Raw genomic sequence first — 27,802 nt, 5'->3', positions numbered from 1 at the left:
ACGGTGTAAAGCTGAAAATAACTTGTCACGACTATACATGCTCATGTGCCTTTGTAACCAAAGCAACAGCTATTGATGCACGCTTTTCTTGCTAACTACTCCTCTGCCCCAGAACTCGCTAGCGTTGGCTCACAACCGTGAGCAAAATTTTCTGAGGAGGAAGGGAATAGATGGTGAACAGGATGATTTTTTTTTTTACTTCTGTGAAGAAAGATTTTTAGATTAGATATGTCACTCTTTGCTTTGATCAGCAGGTCATGTATATAATCTTCCGGTGTGGCATTGACTACTTTTGTTTCTTCTGTTCGTGGTTCTTTTAACTGCTGGAAAAGGCTTTTCCTCCTCACAGCCTGTCTTCTACTTCTTTCATGGCTTCAAAACATTGTATAGACCACTCGAATCCTTCAGCTGACGTCTTTACTGTAAAAAAATCGGGCCCTTAATTCATATCTGCAAAGCTCTTTATTATTTATCCTACTTCTAAATCACTGGGTTTTTTCTCTCCTGATCTATTCCTCATGCTCAGAGCAGGCTTTATCTTGTATCTCCTTTGGTTTTCTTCTCCTGATTTTGGTTTTATACTTTCCTTTGAACTTCTTCCATCCCTGACATGAACTGCCAGAAGTCCTCTTTCTTCAACACTCTTCTTAAAACATCTTCAAATCGCTCCCTCGTCATTAGTAACTTTTACATATTTCTCCTTCTTCAGCAGTAATCTGTTCCATGTGACTGTGTACCTCCTCTTAGGCACACTGCAAGGTTTCTACTGTCAGGTTTTTAAGGCCAGATGGGCTCATATTGATGAATTATCTGAATTCCTCCATAAAAACACCGCAGAATTGCACCTTTACCTCCCTACATTGGTCCCAAAAGAGGAAAGCAGAGACTGGTTTTGAGAAAGTTACCCAATCCCCATTTAAATAGTTTAATAATAGAATATTTACCATAATCCATCTAATAGATGATTTGTTGCATGGTTGTCCCCTGTTTCTCCCCCAATTTACAATCTGGGATCTTACTTGTCCAGTCCAAACTTTCGGCAACTTATATTATGCATTCATCTCTGAAAGCTTAAAGATCCTTCAGTACTTGTTATCTTCTCCCTGTATATGTACCTATGGATCATGATCAAGGCAACTTTAAATATTCTTTTTGATTAGCTTTTTGATTAGCTTTCTTTGATTATCCCCTTTAAAGTAAATCATCTATTTCTGGATCTTCTGTACAGTGCTATGTAATATCTAATGCCCTGTGTTGGTTTTGAATATTAATACCCGCCTTCCAATCCACTCTGAGATAAAGGTATAATGCTGATGAGAGGTGAAAAAGTAATTTGCAATGGATAATATTATTCAGTAAGTGGGGCCTTCTTCTCTGTTCAAATATTTTATGCCACGGACTGAAAATATACATTCCAAGTTAACATATAATCAAATGGATGGGCTTTTTTTCATAACCCACTACAGAATATGCACTGGATGATTTGTGTATTGGCTGTTAGATTAAAAATAGGCGAGTTCAACAGAGTTCATCACAATAAATAATAGTGTGAAAGTTATTAAATGTATTACGGTAGATATCTTCAGAGTGGTAGCAGCAAGACAAAGTTTAAACTTACTTGTTACTATAATCAGGTAAGCTCCCTAGCATTTGTAGTCAGCAATGCAATTTCTCAGCTGGTAATGGCAAAACAAACAATAGACGAGATATTTCAACCCATAGAAGGAGTCCCTCTCCAAACCGTCCAGTTTTACTCACGCCTTTGTAAACTGTATCCACTGGCTAAAAACTGTGCAATATAAGCTGGATGTTTCATTCCACGAGCAAAAATATATCACACCTATTCTACAATGTGAAAAACGCCCAACGTTGTTGAACATGAACTTTGCAAATATCTTGAAAGTCGCAGCCTGATTTCACCAATATCTGGCACGGACATCTTAGTATAAAGTGCCTTTATTACCTAATTTATAAACATCTCAGGCTTAACTCATTAGCACACTACAAATTTAATTGCTTTTATTATTCCATTGTGAAAACCATGTGGCCTATTTTATACTAAAAGTTCGGCTCTAGCATCCATCATGCACTTATCTCCAAAGTCAATCCCATCTAGGCAAAGTCTTACACTAAGTGCCATTGCACCAGCAACGCTTACGTCGCAGGAACTAACAGAACCCCAGGAAGGCATTTCAAAGCTTGCCGGTTCATATCTGTATGCTTCCATAACCGCCTGTACTAAAAGCCTTAATTCCATAACGTAGCCAATATGTGTTTGCTACAGCTCAAATGAAGACCTCTAATTTGCACTGGAGTCAACTGGGCTTTTAGCTTTAGTTCCAGTTCAACCCCAGTGTTTTGGCCAAGACTGCAGCCGTGGCAGAGCTGCTCTCAGCACGTTGAAAATATTGGCTCTGTGGCTGCTGCACACGGAGCTCACAAACTTGTGTTTCTGAGAATACTTCTGTCAGCTAAACTCAGCGTCACAGAGAAAGCTTCCAGTAGCACATGCACTGGCTGAGACGGAGGTTTGGGTATTCAGACATTTGCTTTGCGCTCTCGTTGCCGTTATGAACATCAGGTGCTCCCATTTCAAAAACCTGGGCTGCTGCAAGCACAGAGCAATACGCACATCACACAATAAAGCAGATGATAACCCAGCCCTGCGAGGTGGCCGAACACCTCTGGTGCAGCGATGAACACTGTCAACTCCTTCAGAGCTCAGCTTTATCTCGCGCCTTGCGGGGTGACGATCCAAGGCAAGAAAGTTAAAAGGAAAAAGCTCTCGGTAGCCAAAACCTCTTCCGCGGTCTCAGCCGGTGACGAGGCCCATCAGCAGTCCTGTGTGCTCACGCTTGACCCGTGTCCTGCCACGGAGCGGGAGGTTTCCAAGCTGGCAGCAGCAGGGATGTTTTGCAATCCTCCTAATGGAATGACTGATAGGAGCTGACAGGCAGCCTCTCTGGGCAGCCTGGCCATTGTATCGCTGAGAAAATGTATTTCTCATTAATTCTTGAGGCTATTTTAGCAGATCATGCTGTGCCACACTTCACTGCAGAAAAGTCCCTTCTTTAATCAAATCTGGGGGAAAATCCCATTGAGGTCAATGACTGTTGGGTGTACAGGCGGAAGTAAGAGCCTAATATGCCTAACTCTTTATTGTCTCAGAGGTCTGTGGAGCTTGTTGCTGCTTTAAGAATTAATTTTGAATTTTCTCATGGCAGAAAAGAGATAACATTTCTCTCATCCCCCTTCATAAAAACCAACAGCTAATCCTCCTTCTTCTGTATCTATGGCCATTTTGAAGGACAACACTTGCCTTGAAGCACTGAACTTTTCATTTTCTTGTGGAAAATTGGGACGTAAAGATTTTCCTCATCCTGCACATTAGAAGAACAAAAAGATTTTGGCCCGTAAGCAGGAAGATCAGCTCATTCTTAAGACACTGCACTGGTACCCAGATGATCGCAGTGCAGCTTCTGACCAGTTCATAGGTTTCCCATGTTCTCATTGCATCACGGCTGAAGCAACTTGTTAAAATTAAAACTGTTAACATTTTTTCAGGGCAGAACGGGCCTCTCCCTGTGTATGCCATTTTAGGGATTCAGACCTGTCTGGCTTTGGAATACACTATTTGTAAGACATAACTCTCAGTTGCAAAAAATCAGCTTCATTCCGCTCTCAGGTACACTAGTAAAAATATGGAGTAATTGAAAACTGGATTGAGAAGGCAAATAAAATAACATAACAGAGAGTTTCTATCATGTTTATACTGATTTGGGAGCTGTTTATTGCTGTTGTTATTGCTGGTATTTCCATTCCAGAAACAATTCTACATGTACAAAACCAAGGAATTTAACATTTTTCTTGTTTTCTTTCTTCTTTAATAATACCTACCTCCACATATTTTCTACCTACTTCTATTTTTTTGGTACCAGATCATTCATGGGAGAATAATTGTTGTTTGAATCCTACTTGTATTTACATGCTAAGAGAAGTTATTAGTTTAAATGTCACAATTATTAAAACAGATGAATTAATTGTCTCTAACTTCAGGAAAGATGGATTTATTTAACACCAGCTAAATGTAATAGGGAACACATACCTTACTGTAGTTGGTAGCTGTTGAAATCCCAATATGAAGCAAAATACCAACCCAATTAGGGTTTTAACTGCTAACAGAGGCCCATAAATCATGTCTCAAAGATGTTCTACAGGAACAACCTGGCCAGCAAAGCTCCAGACCATTTAGAAAACCCTACAGGGCAGCTCAAAAGTAATGTGCATATTTCACAAGTAGAATTTTCAATTCATTCTGGCTTTTACTGGGTCTCAAAACAGAGCTTTAAGATTTACAAAAGCAACCTGAGAAATCAGCACAGAAAACCAGCCACTTTGCGCTGTTCTCAGGCCCTTATTGTTCCCTCGAGTTGCAAAGGTACTTAAGAAGTTAAACATTCATTATCGTCTTCCCTTTCTTTGTATACCATCTCCTTTCTTAGGGGAGATGAAGCTACCGGCAGGAGTTTGTGCTGTTCCCAGGATCATTACTGGTTATGTGGCTTTCCATCTGCACATCTGCTCTTGAAGAACTACAGAGGACATCACACAAAAAGAGATAAAGTCACTTTTCAGAAACATCTCTATATACACTCAACTTGTCTTCTACTAAATTAGCAGCCATTCAGCCACATAAAGTAGTTTGCTATCGGAATGACTCCGGCATGATTTTTCGCTGCCCCTTTGAACAGTGCTGTCCATTTTGCAGGCTAACCACATCAGTCACCATCTCTGGCTGTCTGATTCATCTCTTCACATTTAAGTCAAGTCCCCAAAAGATGTTGAGCTCAGTGCTAGGGAGGACTGACATCTCCTTCAGTTAGTTTCTGCATTTTAGTTTTCTTTCCTTTTTTGTTTTTCCCTTTTTTTTCTCTTTTGGGGCTAAAAGCCCTGAAACCCCCCTACAGCAAGTATCCCACATTTCTTCCAGGAGCATTTCCTAGCCAGGGTCACTCCCTGTCTCTCAAGCACTTGCCTGAATCGCCAGATGGATGCAGCATCCGTGCGTTGGCCAGTGGCTCTGACTACATCCACATAAAGCACTCAGCGATGCTCAACCTTTAGCTCTGCCTGCCTGAGTTAAGATGTCTCTCTGAGCCCAGGCTACCGAAGCTGTTCGACTCGGCACAGTGTATAATCCCCTTTCACAAAAAAAACCCTGCCGTTTAAACTGTGACCCATTCCCGAGATAGCGGGAGCCGTGCGGAGCTGACCCAACACCAGCCGAGGACTTGTGATGGCGAAAGGCTTCTCCCAGCACTGGAAGGGCAGTCCCGCTGCTCCGAGCAGTCACGGTGAATTGCCTTATTCCAATTAGGGTATTTCTCGCCACGAAAACTCCCTTATCCTTAAGAAAGGGGCAATATTAACAAAACCTCTTAAAAGCTGCGGGTTTGGCCAATAGCCTCACGTAGAGGATAGCCTGCCCATCCACGGGGAGCGGTTCTTGGATCCCCTACCCCGCCGCCCCATTGCAGATTTACACCTGCCTCCGTTACCGCACCAGGGGAGCGTGTCTGCCCCGTAGCGACCTGGGTGGGCGAGAGCCTGCCAGCATGGCATGTCAGCTCCCATCGCGGCGTCCCGGGGAGTCGCAAGGTCCCAGTTGGGGCAGGGGTAGGTGGCCCAGGCCAGGAGCCACCTCCGCAGGGATGCTTGGAGCTAGAGCCGCCGCCTGGTGCGGATACGCGTGGCGGATACCGATGGCAGCGAACCGGGATCTGGGAAGAGGGGCTCTCCTTGTCGATGCTCTGGATTGTAGAGTCAACCTTGCAAAGCAAATATAGCCTCTGTTTCCTTGGCCTCAGAGTCGCTCCACCATAGCAAAGAAACACCGAAATCCTCAACATTTTTCCCCGTGCTGAGACGAAAGGCTAAGGCCCTCAGTCGGTAGCAAGCGATACGAGAGCTGAGGGCTCCCGCGGCACTCTCCGTGCACGTGAGTTTGTGAGACCGGAGGACGGGCTCATGGGCAGAGACCTTGCCTGAACCAGAATTGCTTTTCCACCCTTGTGCTCGGTCCCCGCTTTCCCACCTGCCGGCGTCACGGACAGGGAGCTTCAAGAGCAGCCTCCAGCCTTTTCCATTCTCTATGTATTCTGGGGTTTTTCTTTAATGAATAGCGATGTCTTTGGAAGGATATAAAGCGTGGATTTCTTTTCTCCTAAAACATAAGAAGATACTTATTAGAGTATCAAACAGATCTTGAAGCCTAAGGTAACCCATGTGCAATACCTCTGCCTTTCAGAAGTCAGCAGAACACACGGATCTATCGCTGTGGCGCTCTGCAAATCCGCTTTCAAAATACCCCGCGTACAAAATAACTCGCAGAGACTTAAATACGTTAATAACTTAAGAACCTAAATAAGCTGATATTTGATGTGACCTACATTAATGGGGAGGCATTACATGGCAGATAAGCAGAAAGTTCTCATCTATTGTATAATACATGATTTATTCATACTACAAACATATTGAGAAAAGGATATGCTCTGGCATTCTGTCTACTTATTTTTCCCGCAGAAAAAAAAATAAAAATGATGTAAGAAGATCATGCTGGTGAGAAGATATTCATATCACAACAGCAACAGACTTAGACTGCCAGATACTTCTTTATGGTTGGAAAGATATAGAGAAAAGCGCATAGGTTGCACCACAGTGCACCCATAATTCTCACTACCAGCCTAAGAGCGGAAGCAGTTCATAGAAGAGGCTAATGGCTTTACTCTGACTGATATCATTGCATTAATAAAAATCATCAATAAAAGCATCAATTCCTGCTGTACTGTAAATGAGACAGTGGCTGAGTGTGCACTGCAGCTGCAAGATAAGGGACTAGAAAGATATCTAAATTTTTGGCTAATTCTAGATGTCAAGATAATTGGATTTTCCAAATTAAACCTTTCTGTAGTTAAAGAGGATTAAGGTTAGGGACTGTAGCGGGGAAAGCTACTGTCACTGTTATGAAGAATTTTTTGCTACAGTGCCATTTTTCTTCTTCTATGTCTGCTCTAAGCAGGCAAAATGGCAAGAGCTTCATAAAAATATTGAAGTAGTTCTATCATTTGCCATCAAAAGTTGGCACAGGAAAGCTTTGTTTCTTGTGCATCTACCTATTCATTTTATGAGCTCTTAACAGAATTTTAGTGGGTGTTGAAGGGACAATATACAATTGTTTAGGCTAAAGTTTAGGTTTTATCAAAAGGTCTGTGAAATGTAACATTACTAGATAGAGTAGAATGTAAGGATACTGGAGAGCCAAGGTGCTCAGAGAAGAGGAGTATGTGGCGTGGGGTCGAATACACGTTTAAACCCTTGATCGAGACAAAGTTTGTTATTTAGGAATGTCTTTTGGCTTTTTAATTGTCATGATAGCAAAGTACATCCCTCAAACCTTGGGAACGCTTGTGTTTCATGAAGGAATTAATTGGTATTTTAATAGAAGTGCTGACAATATAAATACTTCTTGAGACACTTTGTCTCCAGATGGTTTCTCTGCAGACTCTCTCTGATTCCCCACACTTCCAAAACAGGGATATAAACCTCCTGACATAGCAGAGCATGAGTCAGTCCCATAACTACAAAAAGAAATCTTCCCCATCATCAGATTACTCTGCAGCCTCTTCTCAAGCGAGTTCTTGCATCTTTGCTAAAGCAACAGGTTTTGTCCACTGCTGAGGTAAACCACCAAATTCAGTGGCCTCATGTCAATCATAGTCCTTACGTTATTTTACATTGCTAGAGGAGCTCTTTCTTACAGTTTAAGGTCATCTCAAGGACTTCACTTTTTCTAACTCTGCTGGAATTGAAGGCTGGAGCGTAGCACCATGTGATGAGATATCACTGCAGACCTCGCTTGCAACATATGCAAAAAAAAAAAAAAAAAAAAAATCTTTATCATCTTTATCAGTTTAGCAGCTACCCCCATAGTCATGAAAGAGCCTGACGCTTCTTCCACTCCGAGGCCAGAACAGCAACATCCTCCCTGGTGTATCTGAGAGGACATTGCAGAAAGGACCCTCTAGATGCAAAGACACCAAAACACATACAAGTGGGAAAAAACAATTGTCCTGTCCTCTCTGCATGGACTTTCAGGAAAGTCCATTGGAGCCCTTGCAATCCTCTCCACAGTGTCACTATATCTTGAGTAGCTGCACGGTGTACGGCACAACAGATGATGTTCTGTAGCATTCCAGTTTCCTGGACAGATTGCCAGATACTCATCTACGGGTATGGACTTCAGTGCATAAAGGCTTAAGCAGAAAAATCCTTAGGGATTTCATCGTATAAAGTTTTCGCCTCCAAAGTTTTTATGGGCTGAAGTTTTATATCCTTAAAGACTTTACCCCATAAAAATCCAAGAGGATAATAAAACAAATAGCATCTATGTCCAGGGTCAGTAGCTTGGGGAAAAAAAATGCTCTTGGGTAATAATAATACCTTCAGTAGCAGTATTGACCAGAAACTACAGATCTATTCTTTTCCCCGTTGGCTGACATTTTACCATTATTGCCCTCTGAGCTAGTCCCTATCTGCATGCTGTGCAGAGTAGCCATGGGTACATGGCAATGCAGAGGTATTATAGGCACGACTTTGAACCGTTCTTGAGGATGATAAAGCCAAAAGTGAACTTTGCAGGCAGAATACAGAGCTCGTCTAGTCCAGCCGCTCACGTTTTCATCTCGCTGCCTCGCTCTATGTACTTTAAATCTGAAGCGTATGGATACACCCAAAACCACATTCACATGCTCATATTAATCCACATTAGGAAATGGCTGCCAAACTATAGAAAATAAACAGAATGCCCAACATCTCACACAAAATCAGGCTGACCTAATTCTGTGCCTGTATTTACACATGAAATTTAGTAAAACTTGAACAAGTTGGCCTCTGCCTTTTTAAAAATGTACCTTGGAAAGCTAGATTGGTACCATTGTTTTGCTGCTGATCCTCTAAGGGCCCTGAATGACGAGACAATTAAAGTCCATAGAAATATGAAATCCTAAAATCACTTTCCTATAAATCAGTGCAGACCGGTAAGTATTCCTGCAGGGAGGAACGGGCACGGATCCGTTCATGGGCCCCCGAGCTCTTGGCAGGAGGACACACTTGCTATTTTCTGGTCTGATACCTCCAGATCGGTGGCATTAACCACGGATAACACGGCTGTGCCTGTGGAAAGCTGGAACTCCTCCTCACCAGGGGGGAACGTTATTACTGCCCCAGGTGGTCGTGATACTATTACACACATTTGAAGCTTTTTAATTTTTCAGGGCTAAATACAGGCCACTCCAGACTGCTTCCATTCCAGTAAATGCAGGATAATGGGTTGACTAATACAGTAATCTAAAACATAAAGAGATCCCCAGTGATACCCTTGACATCCAGGCAGAGTATTCAGTGTAAGAGCACTCAGGGTGCACGTACTGCAGCCTATCCCAATATCTGCTCAAAACAATTATAGCATTTCTATGGTATTTCTGCATACCCCATACCAATAAACAGGATGGAAATAAACTGGCATAAGACCGTACCAGAGGACCTCTTGTCTAAAGCCATTAAAGAGAAGGACAAGGATACTTAACTAATTGGCACTCTCAGCCTTCCATTCGGGGTTGGTGGGAGCAGTCATCAGCTAAACAAATGACTCACGGAGGCACACTATGTCTTGGATAATTTTACATAGGTGGAGGATAGACTGGAGAACAAAAGTGAGGACTTGTCAATAAAACACCAAGCTAGTCCCACAATGATACCTTCTGTGAATCACTGTAGTGTATAAGGTGATCCGGGAGATTCATACAACCCTGTTAAAAAATATACATCTTTTCTTCTCACGCTTTTCTGACCATCTCTATTAACTTTGTGTTAGCATTGTCACTATTAACCTTGTTTACGCTTTTGCCAAGCTACATTAATGAAGCCTTGCAGTTCCCCCAGTTTCCAGAAAGGACGGCCCACGTCAAGAAGACAAAACCTTTGTTAGCAACAGACGCGGCCAAAGCAGCGCCGAACGTGATCTTACCCAAACCCCAACCCAGGAGGGAGCGCAGCTCAACCTCCCTTGCACTGATCGATAAGAGGACCGAGCAAGGCTGTTTCCAGGCTGGTAGCTCCTCCTGGCAGCTCCAGCACCAGTTCATTGGGGTCCACTCAGTGTGAAATCCACCTCTCCGCGTCAGATCGGCGCAATGCATCATCTGAGTCATTTTTAAGGGATGACAAGGTTCATAAGCTTCGTGTTGCCCTCTGCGCAGGAGTGAATTTTACTCTTAATGCAAATGGTGTTTAAATGCAATATTTTAAGACTAATATTCCGTATAGGCACAGTGTCTGATTCGTGCCAACCCAAGAGGTAATACAAATGCTTAGTATTGTTTAACCAGCTCCCAAGGACTGAATAAAAGCCTCAGATAAAAGATGTGACCTTCAGAGAGCATGGAATCACTTTTTCTTTTCATCTAAAAGATAATTTATCTAATACTTTTCTCCTCATTGAAGACATAGGCTCGCTGCACTGAAAACTGTTTACAAATGTTCTTTCTCCATTAAATTGATTTTCTGAGTATAGTAGGCAGTGTTTTCTGGAACTAATTTAAATTCCCCTCTAATTAATATTCAAGACTAAAATATGTTATCTTTGCATGACTGTGCAATTATTAAAGGGAAAATATCATCTGTGAAAGTAATTATTTTTCTTTTTTTTTTTTTTTTAACTAGCCATTAACCAACATGAAATGTATCATTTCTTTGCCTTTTTCAGGCTATGATTGAAGAAGCCATTGCTAGAGAAGTATCTTTTTCAGTTATGTACACACCATGTGTGACAGAAGTCAAGGCTGACAAAATAAACAAGATAAAGGACTTGTTTGCTAAAAAGCACCCTGATTACGTGGAGCACATATATACAGGTAACAGCGGATTTCACATGCTCTTAAGCACTGTATACTGTTTGCGTGTGTGTGTCTGACTCAAAAAGAGTTTGAGAGAGTCTGGAGCTCGAGCTCCAGACATTTCTACACTTCTGCGGGGGAAAATTAACTTCTGAGGTTTGCTCTACGATTGTACATTATTTAGGTAATCAAATCAGTACTGAGGCGAAGTACAGACTTTACACTACAAATCCCCATAAAGATGATTTTTACCCATGGAGCCCCATGTTTCCATTGTTGAATTTCATTACTGCAACTCATCTTTTGTTCAAAGGTAGATTTGCCATGTATTGTGGTGACAGCGAGACCCAAGTTCATTCCCACCTCCGTGGATATCCATCGGTCACCGATGGTCATCCCCGCAGCAGAGCCTTTGCTTCCCAAAAACATCCTCCCTTCTACGAGCACTAATGGACTGATCACCACCTTTGAGAGCATCTCAGCTGCGGGGATGGGAATAGATAGCCAGGTTTCCTTTAGCCTGTTGAAGACAAGTAGGTTCCAGAGTGAACAAGGGCTTTGCAGAGCCCGTTGTCATCTCCTGGCAGAGTGAACTCAAATAGCATCTCCTGGAGTAAACAGATGTTTAAATTCTGATGACCACAGCCTTATTTCAAGAGGAATGGTCATGACATTTTGGCAAAAAGGGAGGCAGGGGGACAAAAGGCATTTCTTACTATCATTAACCTGGTGACTTGCAACATAGTCGACCCTGATAACGCTCGGCTTCGAGCTGATGATTGAGAAACATAAAGGGAAAAATACATTTCTCAAGTCAAATTCTGGAAAGCCTTTATCTTCATCACACAAACTAGATGTGCAGCTCACCGCTCACTGCTGCTTCCAGCAAGGTGGTCTGAAAGGCTGAGGTGCTGCCCACTCCCTGCAAGATTTACACCCAGGTCAGAGGTGATGGCTTAGTCCTTCCACCACCACTGCGCTCCAGCACTCTGCAGATAAATAAGGCTTCCAAAAGGATTACACATTGCTTCTTTTGGGAGGAAAAGAAAATCTATTCGAAAAGCATGAATAGGAATTAGGAGACCAAATGTTTACCACAAAACTCTGCAAATATTTAACACAAGTAAACTTGGGTTTTTTGGTTTTGTTTTGCTTTAGGAAACCAGTGTAAAACTAGATCATGTTTTGCAAGTTGCAGACTACCCATGTATTAGGTTTCTGGCAGTAGCTTTGGGGTTGTTTCAAGAGGGAGAATGAGGACTTGCCTGTCACGGAGGTTCTAAAATCCCTGTCTACCGTTTCCTTGCTGATGTGACTTTGTGGAGAATTTCCTGGGACAAAAGTGTTGGCATTTAAAGGAGCATAAAATAAAACTCCCTGAATCTGATTTTTAAAAAGATAAATTCATATTTCACATAACCCCCTCAATTTACAGCAAGGGTGAGACTTTCAGGAGCACATAAGCAGCAAAAGTGTGCAAGTGTTGCACCGAAACTCAAATTGTGTTCATAAATCACTGAATGACTCGGAAAGTGTCACCAGTCATTTTCTTACTCCTCCCAATAAGGAAAAGGAAGAAGGAGGGGGAAAGAAAAAAAAAAAAAAGAAGAGGTAAAAGATCCCAGTCCTACAGTACTTTAGCCACTTATAAAACAGATTGAATAGAGCCACTTCTGCCTTCAAATATGTTTGTCTACAGAAAAATCTATCGGTTAAAAGAATTGCTTCAATTTTACACAAGTTTCTCGGAGGGCAGGTTCTGGGATCACTGAAGTTTCTAGGAATTAAATGGGATCGATAGCCAAGAACAAACAATATGGGTATCGGGGTTTTGAGAGTGCAGTGGTGTGAGAGGTCTCACATCTCCCGACCTCCCTCCTTTCTGTCCTGGAAACCCTCTCAGACAGAGCAGATGCAGCTCCTTTTCCTAGACTTGATGCTGAGATAACTCACAACAGCGTTAGGTGAAGTCAGCCAAAGCAGCAGGGGTTTCTCAACTTATCTATTCAGATCTGGCCTAAAAAATCACACTGCCCACCAAAAAAACCATCACAAGCAACAAGTTTAGCTCATTGTCGGTGTGATACCACTGAGCATTCAACCTGCAGGTCTGTATCTCACATTTCACATCATAGGTGAAATTAAAAATATGAGCTAAGCCCCATTTTAACAGTGGGTGTGAAATACCAGACGTCTCATGAACATGTTATTTTAAATAACCTTCCTATTCTGCAACAATCATCTGTCCAATTTTAGCCCAAGTTCTGCTAGAGTGTAAGGACTGAATTAATTTCAAAGTTTTCCTTATTGCCAAGGAAAAGGAGCAGATACACATTTAAATCCAAGTGTGCAATGCAGTTTGTTGCAAAATTGAGAATCCGTTCAGAAGCAGAATATGCTGCAAGGGAAATATCAGGTCCACTCGCTTTGATTTATACAGGGGTAAGTCCGGAGAGCTCTGAGTGGGGTTCTCCATTTGTCACTGTGATCGCACAGCCTGGCATCTTAAAAGCAGAGCTCACTGAAAACAGAGCACGCCTTTGTGAGAAGTGACACTGACATTCAATCTAGGTTTATTTTTTGCAGGGGAAGGGGAGGGAGGAAAGGACTGGTCTGGCTCCCTAAGCAAAGGTGGTTTATACAATTGCTCTGAGCATCTGTCCTGGCCGAGGTCAGGGCAGACCGACCCGGCTGATACACTGGGAGTCTGGCAGCAGCAGGCACAAACTCTGGACAAGCCACAGCACAAGCTCTCCCATGCCGGCTGGGTGGATCAGCAAGAACAGGCAGGAAGCCTGGGATTACGGTGGTGGTGCTGGTGAAAGCACAAATCTGCAGGAAATCAAACCTCGCAAAGTCAGGGAACAACAAAACAGCTCCCTTTGCAGTTAAAAGATCGGGATGTTATGTTACTGAAGTGCTGAGTTATTAATGCTTTGGAGGAGCAGCATCAAAAAGTACATAAATGAAAAGAACGTGCTTCATCTTACGCATCAGCAAAATTTAAGCTGTTGATGCAAACGTTTGCAACGTCTGGAATTTCAACACCCAGTTATAGCTGGATGGGTTGGTTTGGTCGCCTTTGTTTTGGCAAGGTTTCTGGACTACTTGTCACTCCTTCTTAGACTTTGTGGTTTTTCCTCCAAAAAAAGTAACTTATCTTACAACCGAGAAGAAATGTGACAGTGGAAGTTATTTTCATTTCCCTATTCCAGATCCTCACGGATTTCACTTCTTGCCACAGACGGCTGGGTGGCCGTCCCTGCCTCCCCAGCGGTACTTACTGACTCTGGGTTTCAGAAACAAACGTATTGGAAAAATCTTGGAAAGGTGGTCAAGTAAAAAACTGCCGATCTTTTCAGGTACGCCAACTTGCTAAATAGCTGGGGTAGTTCAGGGGTCACCTCCATGATCCTTGCTAAAGGAGCGGGGCTGGGGAGCTTCTCGGGACCCATTTCTCTGTACTGGCAGCCCTGACTGTCCAGACAGCTCTCCTCATCCTCCTCTCTCCTCCAGTTTACCTGTCATCTTGCTAGATCCTCTGTGGAAAATGTATATGAATAAACATATTATACGTTTTTTTTATTTCATTTTCTAGACCAGAAAGCACCTTTCAGTCCTCTCACGAAAGAAGAAACAAAAAGATATTGGGATAACACTGGGAAAAAGATCGTGCCGGTAATGGATTTTATACGAAGCACCAAATTAACTGTGAGTATAAACTTCACTTTCTGGTGTGTAGCGTGTATGGCGGCAGAAGTTTGCGCGTCTGTGAATGACGTGTGCTTTTTGGTGGGCAATTCATTCTGCACATGCTCCCCCTGTGTCCAGAAATGCTCAGTGAATTGCCTTAGGGACAGAGTTCAGATGGGGTTTAGGTACTTTTTAAAAGTAGCCCTAATTATTTAACAGCGTACCCAGTTTATTTAAAATCACTTTGCATGCAATTTTCTCAAATCTTTATGGCCTATTATATTATGTCCCTACTTCACATAACCAGCAAAACTACTTGCTATATTTAATACCTGTAGTATACTACACATATCACCAGGATCTCCATCAAGAGTTAATAATTGGTACTTGAAGCATTTCTAGTGATTTAGATCCTGATCCCTATGTAGTGAAGTATGTGAAATAACCTTCAAATCTGTTACAACCATATTGAAGGTATATTAGTTAATTCTACTCCATACTTTCTGCAGTAATGTACACAGCTTTTTAGCACCATGGCTTTTGATTAGCACAAAAGGTCAAAAATCAAATTTGCATGTAGACTAGACTGTTTTAATGCAATTCTTAAATTATTCTCCTGAAAATAAGTGGAAGAAGCCTCTCCTCCCCAGATTGTAAATGCTAATGTTAACGCTTTTTCCCTAGCAATAACAGTTTTTCAGTTTTCTGTATGTTGAAGGAATCAGAGCCATTTCCTCGTCAGGGGTGTCTTAGCAAATCACAGGATTTATATTCTTAGGTTTTGATACCAGAGAGAAGGTTGACAAAAACTGCTACTTAGCAACCCCTAGCAAGGAAGAAACATTAACTAGATATTTGGGGAAGCTATATCTCCTTTATTCTCAGAGAGCAGCTGCTGAAACAACAGTAAGTGCTTGAACTCACATGCTTAGTGGGAGGTAAAGGTGCTTAGTGCTTCGCCAAAATGGGCGCTCATAAAGCTTCTGCATCGGTGGGAGGCAGGTGGAGCAGGCTGAGGGCAGACATCCCCGAGGAAACACACAGCCGCTTCTTTCCAGTTCTTTCCTGAAGCCATGTGCTATTGGCTTTGGATGACCAAAAGCCCGAGTTATTGATGTGCAGACTAATGGAAGTGGCATCTTTGGGAGAGTGAAGTATCTGTTACCGCTGGGTGCATTGCACTTCAAACATTTAAGAAGCTAGAAGTATAAACAGACAGTGGCTTGGGTACTGGATACAGAATAAAACCCTGGGTCTTTCTAAAAGCCCCAGTAACACTCCAGTTTTTAAAAAATTTCTTTGACCCCACAATTCTCTCTTTGGGTATAACATAGAGCTTTTAGAGGTAGGAGTCTTCTATTGCAGTTATTCAGTCTCTAAAGAGTATCAGGAAGAGAAAAGTTTTGAAATCGGCTATCTTTTGGATTCTCCATAACTACCCTATTCTGTAAATGAATTTGGAGGAACAGGACCACGTGGTCCACGCAGGGATATGCGGAATCTGGTATCCAGGGTATAGGGAAAAGAAAACAAACTCCTCATGTAAGAGACGAGAGCAGAGTGGTGCGTTAGGATTGCTCAAGCCAGTCCCAACTAGCTGTATGAATTTACACTGCTCCTACACAGTAATATTTTCTACCAGCTCTAGACCTCACCTCATACATTTAAATATTCTTGCTGAAACAGAGGAGGGCTCCCAAAAATACAGGGTGAAATCCCAGCACCACTGAAGTCAGCACCAAACTTGCCTTTTTTTTCGGGGAGGTCGGCATAGCGTCCCCGTGGTTCAGGCAAGGTCTACCCCAGTGCCACCTCCAGCAGCAACAAGAATGGGCTGACAGGTCTGAACCGTGGTCCTAGAGATTTATAACCAGCCACCGGGGGGGCAGTATGGGAGCTTTAATGGAGAAGAGGAAAGCCCCGAGGCAGAAGAAATTATCACTGAGTTAGAACAAACAGCTGCCCATTCTACATCCATTATCGGTGGAAACACGTTCACTTTCCCTTCAGTTTTCATAGCGTCGCATGATCCAGGCAAGACAAAACCTCTGACCCAAAGCGCAAATGACAAAGCCAGTTATACCTGATAATACAGATAGGCACAGAGCCAGAACTGCTCTGCTACTGGTGATTAAAATCTCTTTATGGGCCTGGCAGAGATTTGGCCACTTTTGCTTCCTTGAAAGTATTCCAAAATTTTCTTCAAGCTAGAAATATGATTCCGTTGTATTTGTGTCACACACAAACTAAATTAAAAACTTTTGCAAGACAAACTTCAGATACAGAGATACAAAGACTCTAGCTTTACCACCTCCTTTAAGAAGATAAAAGAATATATCTGTTTTTTAACAGAACAAACATTCCTTTCTGCCCTCTTCTCCATTTGCAGGTGAAAACATACAATCCAAAATGCTTGTCCTAATCAGAATTTTTTTGACAAAAACATCTCAGTGCTGAAGCGGAGCTTGATAAGCTATGGCAACACTTAGTCAATTTTGCCACCTCAGCTTTGCAGCTATACGACCTAGAGTTAATTATATGATTTATACACACACCATTGTTGGTAAGACATGAAGTTAAAGGTTAAAAAAGTGAAGCATTTTCTATCAGTCCCCCTTCTTCAGAAAGAACAGCCAGTCCCATTTAAATCAAGGGGACATTTGCCTATTGTAAAGCAAAAAGCATTTGAGAAAGAATGTCGCAGTCTGGTCCCCGCGCGGCATCATCTGCTGCTGGTAGGGAAACGCCATAAACCTCATCTACCCAGAAATACATACCGTGACACAAAGTTTATTTTATTTGCCTTAAAAAATACATATCGGTCAGACCTTTAGCTACTCGTATTCCGGTCAAGATTACCAGCGCTGACAAGTGGTTATTCTATCGAGTGGTTTCACTGGGGTAATTTCTGCTGCTTTGTACACACCAAGTTTGCCTTTCTCCTGCCAGAGTTCCATGTCATGGGCACATGATGATACTTAACAGGAGAAACAGTGGCCAGAGGGTCTTATTAGACTGCTCATCTTATAAAGGTGAACAAAACCTACCATATGACTCACAGCATGATACTTACATTTACAGATCTCGCTGTTTTGTTGTCTATTTTTTAAGTAGAGGGAAAGTGTTTACTACATACGGATTTCAGCATACACGTTTTTCTGGAGGATACCAAGGGCATTAAAGAAACATTATGATGGATTTTTTCCACTTGTCGTTGCAATACACTACAGAGCTGCTTGCAAGGCACAACTTCATTCAGATTTTGAGCTGAAAAACAGTGGTAAAGACTCTACGGTAGAAAAGAAGAACTACTGGGGAGCATTCCGGACTTTTGCAAAGTGGTGCTCTTAAAGCTGACAGTTAAACATGCCACAGTATTGGATATGACAAATCCTTCTTTAAATCCAGGCTGACCAGCCACTTCACTTTTCTTTTTCTTTAGCACTCAGCAATTAAACTTTATTTATAAATAGAAGTGGCATAAGGGATGACTCCTTTCTTGAGTATATAGAAAAGCAAAAAGTGGGGGTATCATCCCAAAATTCTCAATACAGAAAGGACACATGATTCACTCGTCTCACATGCTCTCCAGCTGCTTTTTGTGATGCAAGCCTGTCCTATCTTTGCTCTGGTTGATAGTTCTGGGTATTTAGCAGCAGCAAGTAAGCTCCACCCAGAACAGGCTGGTCTGCTTTTTGTAGGTGCTTTTTCATCCCAAGGTCAGAGGAATGAGGATGTGACAGGGCTGATCCTTGGGCATCAAGACCTTATTTCTCGCCTAGAAGGAAGGTTTTCAAAGACGCCTCTGGGGGTAAACAGCTTTTTGGGTTTGGATTGGTTTTTTTTTTTAGTTCAAAGGGAATTTGTGCAGCAAAAGGTTTTCTGGGGAAAGCTCTCTTTTGGGAGGCCCCCCACCTCAGGTGACATTGCCCATTATAAATAAAGGCGTCAAGAGAAAGTCCATCATTTGCTCGTTTTATACTTTTCTCTTTAAATTCTCCTTGGAATACCAGACAATAGGCGTGAGGCCCATCCAGAAAGTAACAGCATCATAATTTAATCATTTATTGTCTTAATATGTTACTGCATTTCTAACCGGGATGCAACTGCGACTCCTTATACTGCATTTGTTGGTTCCTTTGCTACCCGATTCCTCAAATGTGTGTCTCTTCTCTTTGTTAAAGGAATCAACTCTTTTCCACTGAAGTCTCCATTTAAGTTTGCTCTTTACTTAACCTTCACCGTGCCTACCTGAGCTGGTTTCATCTTCATCTGATTGCTTGGCCACTTTGTTATGTTTTTTACTGCAGCTTAGTAGCCCCTTGAATTCTGCTATAGTTCATGTAATTCTCATCATGTGGTTCAGCTCCCTGTGGAATTTTTTCTCCTGCCAGCAGCAGTTATTTACTTTCTCTTTCAGCATTTTTCATTGTCACTGGAACGCCACCTCTGACAATGTTCAACCTCCTCTAATCCCTTCAAAAAAAACCCCACTGTCGGTTATTTATTTATTTACTTCCAACCTCCTATAAACTTAAATAGCATTGCTATGTCCACAGAGTGCATGTTGGCACAAACGCCCAATTTGTTTCCCATCGCTACGTGGCATGCTCTCTTATTTTTCTGGAGAGTCAAGCAGAGGAAGAATTGTTTTCTTTTTGCCTTTACTTTCCTAATCATTGGAGAAGCCCCCAACAGGCACAGCATGATGAGGGAGGATTTTTTACCTGCTTTCTTAGCTGATGACTCAATATACTCATTTCTTAGTGCTTACACAAAAAGGTTTTGGGCGGATTTCAAGAATAGCAGGGAAAAACCTTTTGCTGCATCTAAAATGTTGTGAGACTATTTCATGTTGATAAGAGCTCTCGTTCTCTCTCATTAACTGATTGCTTCTCCTTATTTTAATGCACACAGCTCTACCTGGGGACACAGCTATCTGGCTTTCAAACACCCACGATCAGGTGGAGACGAGGCTCCATTTTGTTCCTTGCTTTAGTGCCATGCTGACTAGACTGTGTCACACATTATAGATCACAGAAATCTTATTTTCCTGCTGATGTCTCCTACCCATACTAGGTCAGGTCCTCAGAAAAGGACTCATCAAATGATAAAAACAGTTTTTAACAAAGCTGTCCTGCTCTCCCTTCTTAGAGGTGGGTCAACAGGAGTTCATGAGAAGGTAGGCCTGGAAGGGCTCTCCCAGCTTCTCTGGTCAAATCACCTGCTATTATACACCTTTGTGTCACCTAATATCTTATTCACAAATTGAGTAAAATCCATCTCAGAACTAGTTAGGTTTTCCGCCTTATCTGCTCGTGGCGAAACACACTGCAGACCTTCAACCTGAATTATAAGAAGCTAGATTGCCATCCCAGTCTTATTTGTACCTATTTATACACAATGGTCCTTCTGTTATCATTGTCTTTTATCTCTCCTTCCCTTTTCGGTTGTTTGCTCTCTTTGGAATTTAGGCCTGCATTATGTTTATTGAGAAGAATAATAAGCTCTTGGCATTTTCATTAATAGACTAATCAAACCACACTTCTCTCAAAAGAGGTATCTCCTACCATGCTGGCTTCTCTGCTCCACGATGCTTGGGTTTAAATTAACCTCTCCAAACACAGCTGAGTGGAGCTATCTGCAATACTCCAGAGAACTGCTGACCAGAGCTCCTTTTCCCTGCACAGTGCCTGATTCTCTCCTTCAGCTGATGGAAATACCAGTTCATTGGCTCAGCTCTTTCTTTTCCAGTTGTTTTCATATCTGGAGCTCCCAGGTTATAGCTGCATTCCTGCCATTGGTCTCCAGTGCATGGTCTTTCACTTCATGTTATTTTACAACTATATTAGGTTTTATATTAAAAGGGGTAAAATTAACTGTACCAGAATTAGTTGTATTTTTCTGGAGTTAAAAGAAAACTAAGCTTTTTTCCATTATTATTCTTGTAAGTTGTATAGAAAGCAAGAACAGCATTGTTATTAAATTCTTAGACTTGGTACAAGAACTATGTTGATAGTCATTTTGATAACACTTGGTGCTTGCCTAGCGCAAATTTCTGCAAAACCAAGATCAAGATCAAAACAAGTGATCGAGATTCTTTGCCAAGAGAAGTTCATTTTAAAAACAAGACACCATTTATTGAAAAATAAATGTCATTCAAAACTTTCCTTTTACCCCGTTCAATATACGATTGGACCTAGAATCACCTATCTGGAAGCGTATGTAAACGGCAGCATCAGTGTGCCACCACATGTAAGTGCTAGAACAAAGGTCTGCTAAAAATACTGGAAGTGGTTTTGAAAATTGATGCCAATTCTTGGAATTTCAGGCACTTAAATACATTCAAAACCCTGATTAGATGAATGGAAATTTCACTCGGAAGGTCTGAGCATTCAGATATGCAATGGCTACATCTCGTCAGGAATCTAGGCCAAATTGCTTTTGAAAATCTCAGTAGGGTGCTTATTTGCATTTTTGGCACCAGAATACTTTTGAAAATATGGTGGTAAGGCTGGCATCCATCAAGTACTTCAGCAGGTGCTGAGATTTTATGCAAGCACTTGGCTGAGTTTCTGTATTCGCACGCTTAAAATTTACCACGTGCCTAGCTGCCTGGAGGATCAGAGACCACCTCTGCAGGTTTTAGTCCCTCAAGGTTATATATTTGAAAACTATGGATTTGCCTAGTCTGCAAACAAGCCATAAGCCGACACACTGCACGGTTTCCTCAACCACTTCACTGAAAATTTAAAAGCAATCCATAAAAGTCAGGTAATATTTAACAGAGGGGATTATGGAAAAGCCACTTCCAAATGAGAAAATTGCATTCCTGTTTGTTATCTGCTGTCTCCCCTTCACATATATTACGACTGCATATTTATTTTTCTAGTACTACTAGAGAGATTGTGGCAAGAAAGTCTCTTTTTTTCCCTCTATAAAGATTGTCAGCAGCATTATCTTAAAGGTGCTGAATGCCATAGTGCTTATAGTATCACCAGCACAAATATATATGATGATAAGCCTCAAGGCACAGGACTCAAAGGATAAGTGCGTTTCCTGCAACTCTCCTCTAACCTACTTGCTTTTGCTGAGAAAACAGGACAATCTCTGCGCGTGTTCACGTGGGATAGAGAAGTTGCATTACGCCAGCTTCCTCGGCCGTTTGCAGAGAGTCGAGGAACAGTCCCAAGTGATTAATCAAGCGATGGCTGAGCTAGCAACCATTCCCTACCTGCAGGACATCAGTCAGCAGGATGCCGAACTGGTAAGTATTTATTTCTAATACTTGTTTTGGCCTTTAGAGGCAGGGAGCCAGGGAGGGAAGGGCTGGGGCAGAGCACTGCGCTGCAATTTGCTCTGGAAGTCATTTTTCGTGTGCGTGGACCTGAAGTAGTTTTAAAATCCTACTGCAGTGCCTTGTCAGAGGAGGTGCTAATCACCTGCAAGGATGACTTTTATAGAACCAGCATGACTCATCTGTAGGCATATTTTTAAAACCTCTTCTTTTCCCCCAAACCTCCCCAAATCAGTCTGGGAAAATGATTGCAATTATTCAGATCGTGCTACTTTAAGATATCTAACACCAGAAGCCACCTGCAGCAAAACAGGCCGAATCTAGTTAAAGCAGAGGAGAGGGGGGGAAAAGAGAAAAAAGATTTTCTTTCCTGGCTCCAGCTACCACTTGCTCCCTGCCTCTGAATAAACCAGTCTACCTGCTATGCTTTTGTTTTCCCTTTGTAAAATGAGGGCAGTGATGCTAGCAGGGCTGTTGCAAGACTAGAGTCATTAATAGCTTGATAGTATATCAATAAGCTGCAATCAGAAAGCACCGTATGGTTATTCTTCCACGAGGCTGTCAGGTTTTCTGATGGGGGAGGGAGCTCACGTACATGCAAATTTCAAGTATTTCATTCTAGGAAAAAAAGAAAAAAAAAAAAAAAGTCCCTCTCCAGTTCCTGCATTTAAATGCAGTCCAGTTTTGATGATCCAACTTCAGTTCACTAAAAACTCCTGGTTTTCCCAAAGCCAGTCCCGTTGACATTTGTTTGCAGTCCTGCAAAGCTCCTAAGCTCTGTAGAATTAAAGCTTCACAGCAGCTTGCTTTAGGGAAGACGAGCAGCGGCCTGCAACTGCAGGAGGTGGTTGCCAGACTTTGAAGTCTGGGCTCGAGATAAGGGAAACGACATTGCAAAGAAACTGTGTTATTAAAAGACATTCTCCTTTTGATGCAAGTTTGCTAGTATTAAACTTCACCAGGACCACATTTCAAAGCTGACTAAAGGGTCTTGAGTTATTGGTATGCGTTTCAGTGATAGGTTTTTCTCTTGGGTACAATATTTTCAGTACATCACACATTAGGCACAGGCTATTACGCTGTTGACTGTATCTTGTCATGTAGTAATCATAAGCCTGACCTCCCTGGAAAGCTTTTTGGGGGAGGCTCTAGGCCACCCAAGGCAAAGGCCTTCAGTCTCTTAGGGGTAGGACTGGGCAGAACAAGGGTCTGTGCTGGGAGATTTAAGTGACAGATTGTAAATCTTTCAACAAAACACGTATGCTTTGTTTACTGAGCCCAAGATGAAAATGTTTTTTAAAAGAATAAAGGCAGAAAATCTCTACCAGCTACCCTGTCCAGAGCATTAAAATGTATTAATTCGGCATTCATTTCTTTTTCTTTGTCCTGTCATCCTGCTGTAAAATATATCTTTAGTCTGTGTGCACAAATGGAGGCTCAGATGCTTTGCAGCTAGAATATTTTAGTAAACTTCAGGCACCACGGTGTTAAGGCACAGGACTGCAAGCAAGAACTTGCAGAGTGACTTCACTGGGGACTGATTAATGGGATTTACCTTTCCCGGTGGCACCAGCCCACATGGCACAGGCTCCTTTTATGCCCTTTCCCTACCACATCACAACTGCATCAAGCACAGAACATTGCTGCCCATCGTTGGGTCTGCACGCCCAAACCATCCAGGGAGCGAGCGAAAGATCCTCGCTTGCTCAGCCTACCTGTCACCCTCCTCATTTCACCGGGGTCCAGGCGGGATGACACATTTGCAGGACTGGGCTTGTACTGGTGTGATTGAGCGGCTCTCAATGGATGCTACAGAGGCAGCCCCACCATGTCCGTGGGGTCAGAACCGCAGCACCCATGCTGACTTCACGTGCTTCTCGCTCTTCAGCAACTTTTCTAAGAGATATCTAAATTTTTCCGTGAAGAAAACTGAGCTGGCCAAATTCTAATCTCACATGTACTAATAAAAATTTAAAGTAATTCCTCTGAGGTCATTCCGACTTTACATTGGTAAAACTGAAATAAGACTTTATGACCGAGCAAGGCAGTTAAATTGTGTGAGTTAGAAAATGCTAAAGATGCCAAATGTTTATTATCACATACAGTAGAAGTTGTATAAAGTTTAAAACACACTGAATTTATAATAGGGCAATTTGCACTGATACAGGAAGGATCCCAAAGGCATTTCAGTTATAAACTCTTCTGTGTAAATGTCTTCCTGTAACTAAATAGATGGAGTCCTAATCTATGGCACAGAGAACTTCAACTGAGGCCTTTTTAGATCAGTATTTATTCACAGACCCTGGGAAAATAAAGACTTCCATTAGCTTGAAGAGTTGAATATAAGTGGGGAAAAACCCTGAAGAAAATCTTTCCAAGGTTTACGATTTCAATGTCACCATATTTGTACATCATAAATCAAGATGAAAGCTTGTTAAAAAGGCAGAAATCTCTTTCAATTTAAAATCAAATGAGGACAAGATATTTTTAAAAATGCAGCATTTTTCCTTGGAGGGGATTTTCCAAAAAAGATCAGCTTTGGGAGAATTACTGTGGTTTGCCAACTGCCCACTCTTGTAGCATGCACATTTTGTCTGCCAATAGAGCTGGTGAAAAACTTTGGGTGATAAAAATTAAAACCAGAGCACATATGCTGGGCACTTTTCACTGGTGTGTATCGATATCAATGATATTTTAATTGGAAAGGTTTCTTGTTTTAACTTCTTGCCCAAAGCAGTGAAACCTCCAGCCTGGTTGGGCTGTCGGAGCGGCCCCTTAGGGGTGACAGACTGATGTCCTGGTCCCTGCCCCGCTGGGTGCTCTTCGACCAGTTCTTCAGACAAAATCACTCCAAGAAAAGCGATGGAGAAATCCTTCCCTTCCCCTGACCGGTTCCTCCTCTGCCTGGTTTGACACAGGATCTGTGCTTTGCCCATTCTGCCCTTAATACCCTTAATCTCTGGGCTGTGTCTATTCTGGATTCATAGAAGGAGATTATCTGTCATAGAAATATTGTGATGGAAAATTTCTGACAGGTTCTGACTCCTTTTGCATTAAAGTCAGAGGCAGAAATTTGCAGTTTTGTTTTTCATGAATACTGATGCATGACAAAAAAAAAAAAAAAAAAAAAAATTTTTTCATCAAATGTTTGGCCCAATAAGATTCAACTTAATGGCTGCACAAGCACAGAGAAAGCAGGCTGGAACCGACCACAGCAAATTTATTTAGAGATTCAAAAGAAGATTCCTCCATCATTTATCCATTGTTGGGACACGGACAAAAAGTTTTAACTTCAAAAACCTGAATGCAAAGGTAAACTTGAGGAAGTACAGATCTGCTCCTCGAATCTCAAGGTGGCATTTTTATATCTTGCGCAGATGAGCCTAAACACTGATGTTTTAAGTTTCATCAGCTTATGTACTTATATTAAACGGCTGCCCATCTAGGTACAGAAAGAAGAGACAACACGAATGCTTACTCTTACACTGTCCAATTACTCGTAATGAGTAACAAATTTGGGAAGAGGCATCAAAACCTATTGTTTGCATTCACTTTCACCAACTAAACATCCTGGAACAGACCTAATAGAGCACAGCAACATCACAGATACTAAATACAAGTTTCTCCCAGTTTGTTCCTAAATGCCAATGCCAAGGGCTGCTCACGGAAGGACACCCTGGATCCGACCCTTGTCTCTCCGTTACTGAATTAAAAGCAACTGAAACATTTTGAAGTGTTTGGGAAGGGCGCACAGCGAGGCAATGCTGTGACTAACCTGGAAGGGTCTGGAGCGAGGCAATAGTACAACTAACCTGAATTTTAGCCTTCCCTCTAACAGTAAGGACTGATTAGCAAGTATTTTCTTACAGCTTCTTTTTATAGTTTACACTAGAAATTGTCAGCCTTGGTTTTATGCTCCGTTATGCTGAATGATGGGGAGAAGGGAGGGTTTGCCAAAGAAAAAGGATAGTAAAAGCAGGGAAAATGAGCTAGATACTTCCAGCTACAGTAAAAGCATCTCAGCTTTAGTGTTGTCCTCTTGTGAGGTTTTACATGCTGCTTTAAATTATGATACATTAGCCTTGGGAGAAACTACTAAAAAGCATTCATGTACAACACAGAATATCCCAGACAGCTAAAGAAAGAAATATGGAGCCTTTATTCTTTACAACCCAAGTCTTCCTTTACTAAGTATAAACATTTACTGCATTAAAACGTATAGGCTTAAATACAAATTTTCCAGCGGATTTTTTCCCATTGTTAAGTATTTTATATCCACAATAATACAGTGTAATGGCTGAAGCAAAGATGAGGTGGCAGTGCTCATTGTGTGAAAGATGAGTAATAAAATCATCAGCGTACAAATGATTTTTTAATTAGGTTTTAATCTGTGTATTTAGAGAAGTTATTTCTGTGTGAATTCCACACTGATAATTTTTATCTTGGTGCCACAGCTGCAGTCGCTAATGGCAGATGCCATGGACACCCTTGAAGGAAGAAGTGATAAAGGACGTGTGTGGAATAAAATTCAGAAGGTAAAAACCTGCAGCAAAGGGCAGGAGAGTATACTGTTCCTTGGGGAGTAAATGTCCACCTGAGTCATATCTGTTCAAAAGGTAGAAAAGAAAGTAGGTGCCATTTGAAATCTGACTGCGTGCCTTGAACTCCGTTAGTGCTTAGGCACTAACCACAAATATGTATTTATTATTTGCTTTAGCCCCTATGGTTGATCTTTGTCCATGTTAATAGTCTCATGTGGTTATCTAATACAAAAAAAAAAACCAAACAGGAAAACAAACAAACAAAAAAACCAACACCCGACCCCCCCCCCCCCAAATAGCTTATTTTTGGCTGATAGTTATACTTCTTTTCCATCTTTGTCATATGAGATTTTGTGCTAATTGGGTGTGGAGGGGAGCTGTTGGGGAATAAAATTCAGCCCAACAAATTAGGTCCCTTAGTGGAGCTCAGATAAGGCTTTGGTGATGTGAGAGGTAAAAGACATGTAAATGCCTTTCTGGAGTCTCTGCACAGCAACCGGTCAATTTAATTCTTAAAGGATTTGTGAACTGCAGAGAGTCTTGTGTTGGTTCTCTGTACAGATGAATCTGACCCAATGTAATGACTAATCGGTCAGACTGGGATGTAATAGGAGTATCTTACATTTTTACAAAGTCTTTCCAGCCAGAGCAAATCACAGCTCTGGGCATTCAACACCATCGACATTCAGCCACTTATGAACAAAAGGATAGCAACGCAGCACCAGGAAGGGAAAATGGTACTAATGGTTCAAAGGATTGGTCTTATCCTGCGTCTTACGGCTCCGTCAGATCCCAGGCGGACGGACGCTCGCTCTGGGTTGTGGCTGCGGTGGGAGGCAGGGGAACAGAGGGGTTGAAATTCTGCACTGGTGGGACTTGAAATTCGCCCTCGTCGGGATTTAGGGTTTACAGACAGATCTCAGGGAAGATACTGAAAACCCAAACCCTGGCTGCACTGAGTCAGTGTAACCAGGATAAGCAAGTAAGACAGAGATGTCTGACAGAAATCACAGGGGTGGCGGGTCAAGGTATTTTCAAAGTCCGTATTTCCAAGTGATTTGAATTAAAATTTCAGAAGGCATCTCCTCCGAGAGAAAATCCGAGTAGGTATATTGCCTCGGTTAGCTGTCAGATCAGTGCTCTTAATAAAGTTCTCCAAGTACAGAATGTTTTCAGAAAGGAACCAAACCCTAGATGCCCAAAATTATAGGCAGGCTGGGTTTCATCTCTTTCAAACGCTCGTGAGGCAAAACAAAGGATAAATATTCATAACCGCTTTTACATTGCGCCAGGGTAGTCTCTAAAACTCTCACACCTGC

General features: G+C 42.0%; 1 protein-coding gene across 1 annotated transcript in view; it reads left to right on the top strand.

Annotated features, from left to right (window-relative positions):
• Positions 1-27,802, top strand: part of SPATA16 (spermatogenesis associated 16) — an 84,455-nt gene that overhangs the window by 44,483 nt on the left and 12,170 nt on the right. The window contains 5 exon segments of the mRNA XM_010573090.1: positions 10,823-10,970; positions 14,168-14,314; positions 14,551-14,663; positions 21,748-21,912; positions 26,397-26,477. Of these exon segments, the coding sequence (XP_010571392.1) occupies positions 10,823-10,970; positions 14,168-14,314; positions 14,551-14,663; positions 21,748-21,912; positions 26,397-26,477 (654 nt within the window).

Source organism: Haliaeetus leucocephalus, unplaced genomic scaffold (genome assembly GCF_000737465.1).
Source record: "Haliaeetus leucocephalus isolate CR32 unplaced genomic scaffold, Haliaeetus_leucocephalus-4.0 Scaffold362, whole genome shotgun sequence".
In the NCBI taxonomy this organism is placed as follows: domain Eukaryota; kingdom Metazoa; phylum Chordata; class Aves; order Accipitriformes; family Accipitridae; genus Haliaeetus; species Haliaeetus leucocephalus.
Note: the sequence above shows the minus strand (reverse complement) of the source record. Positions and strands in the feature narration are given on the sequence as shown.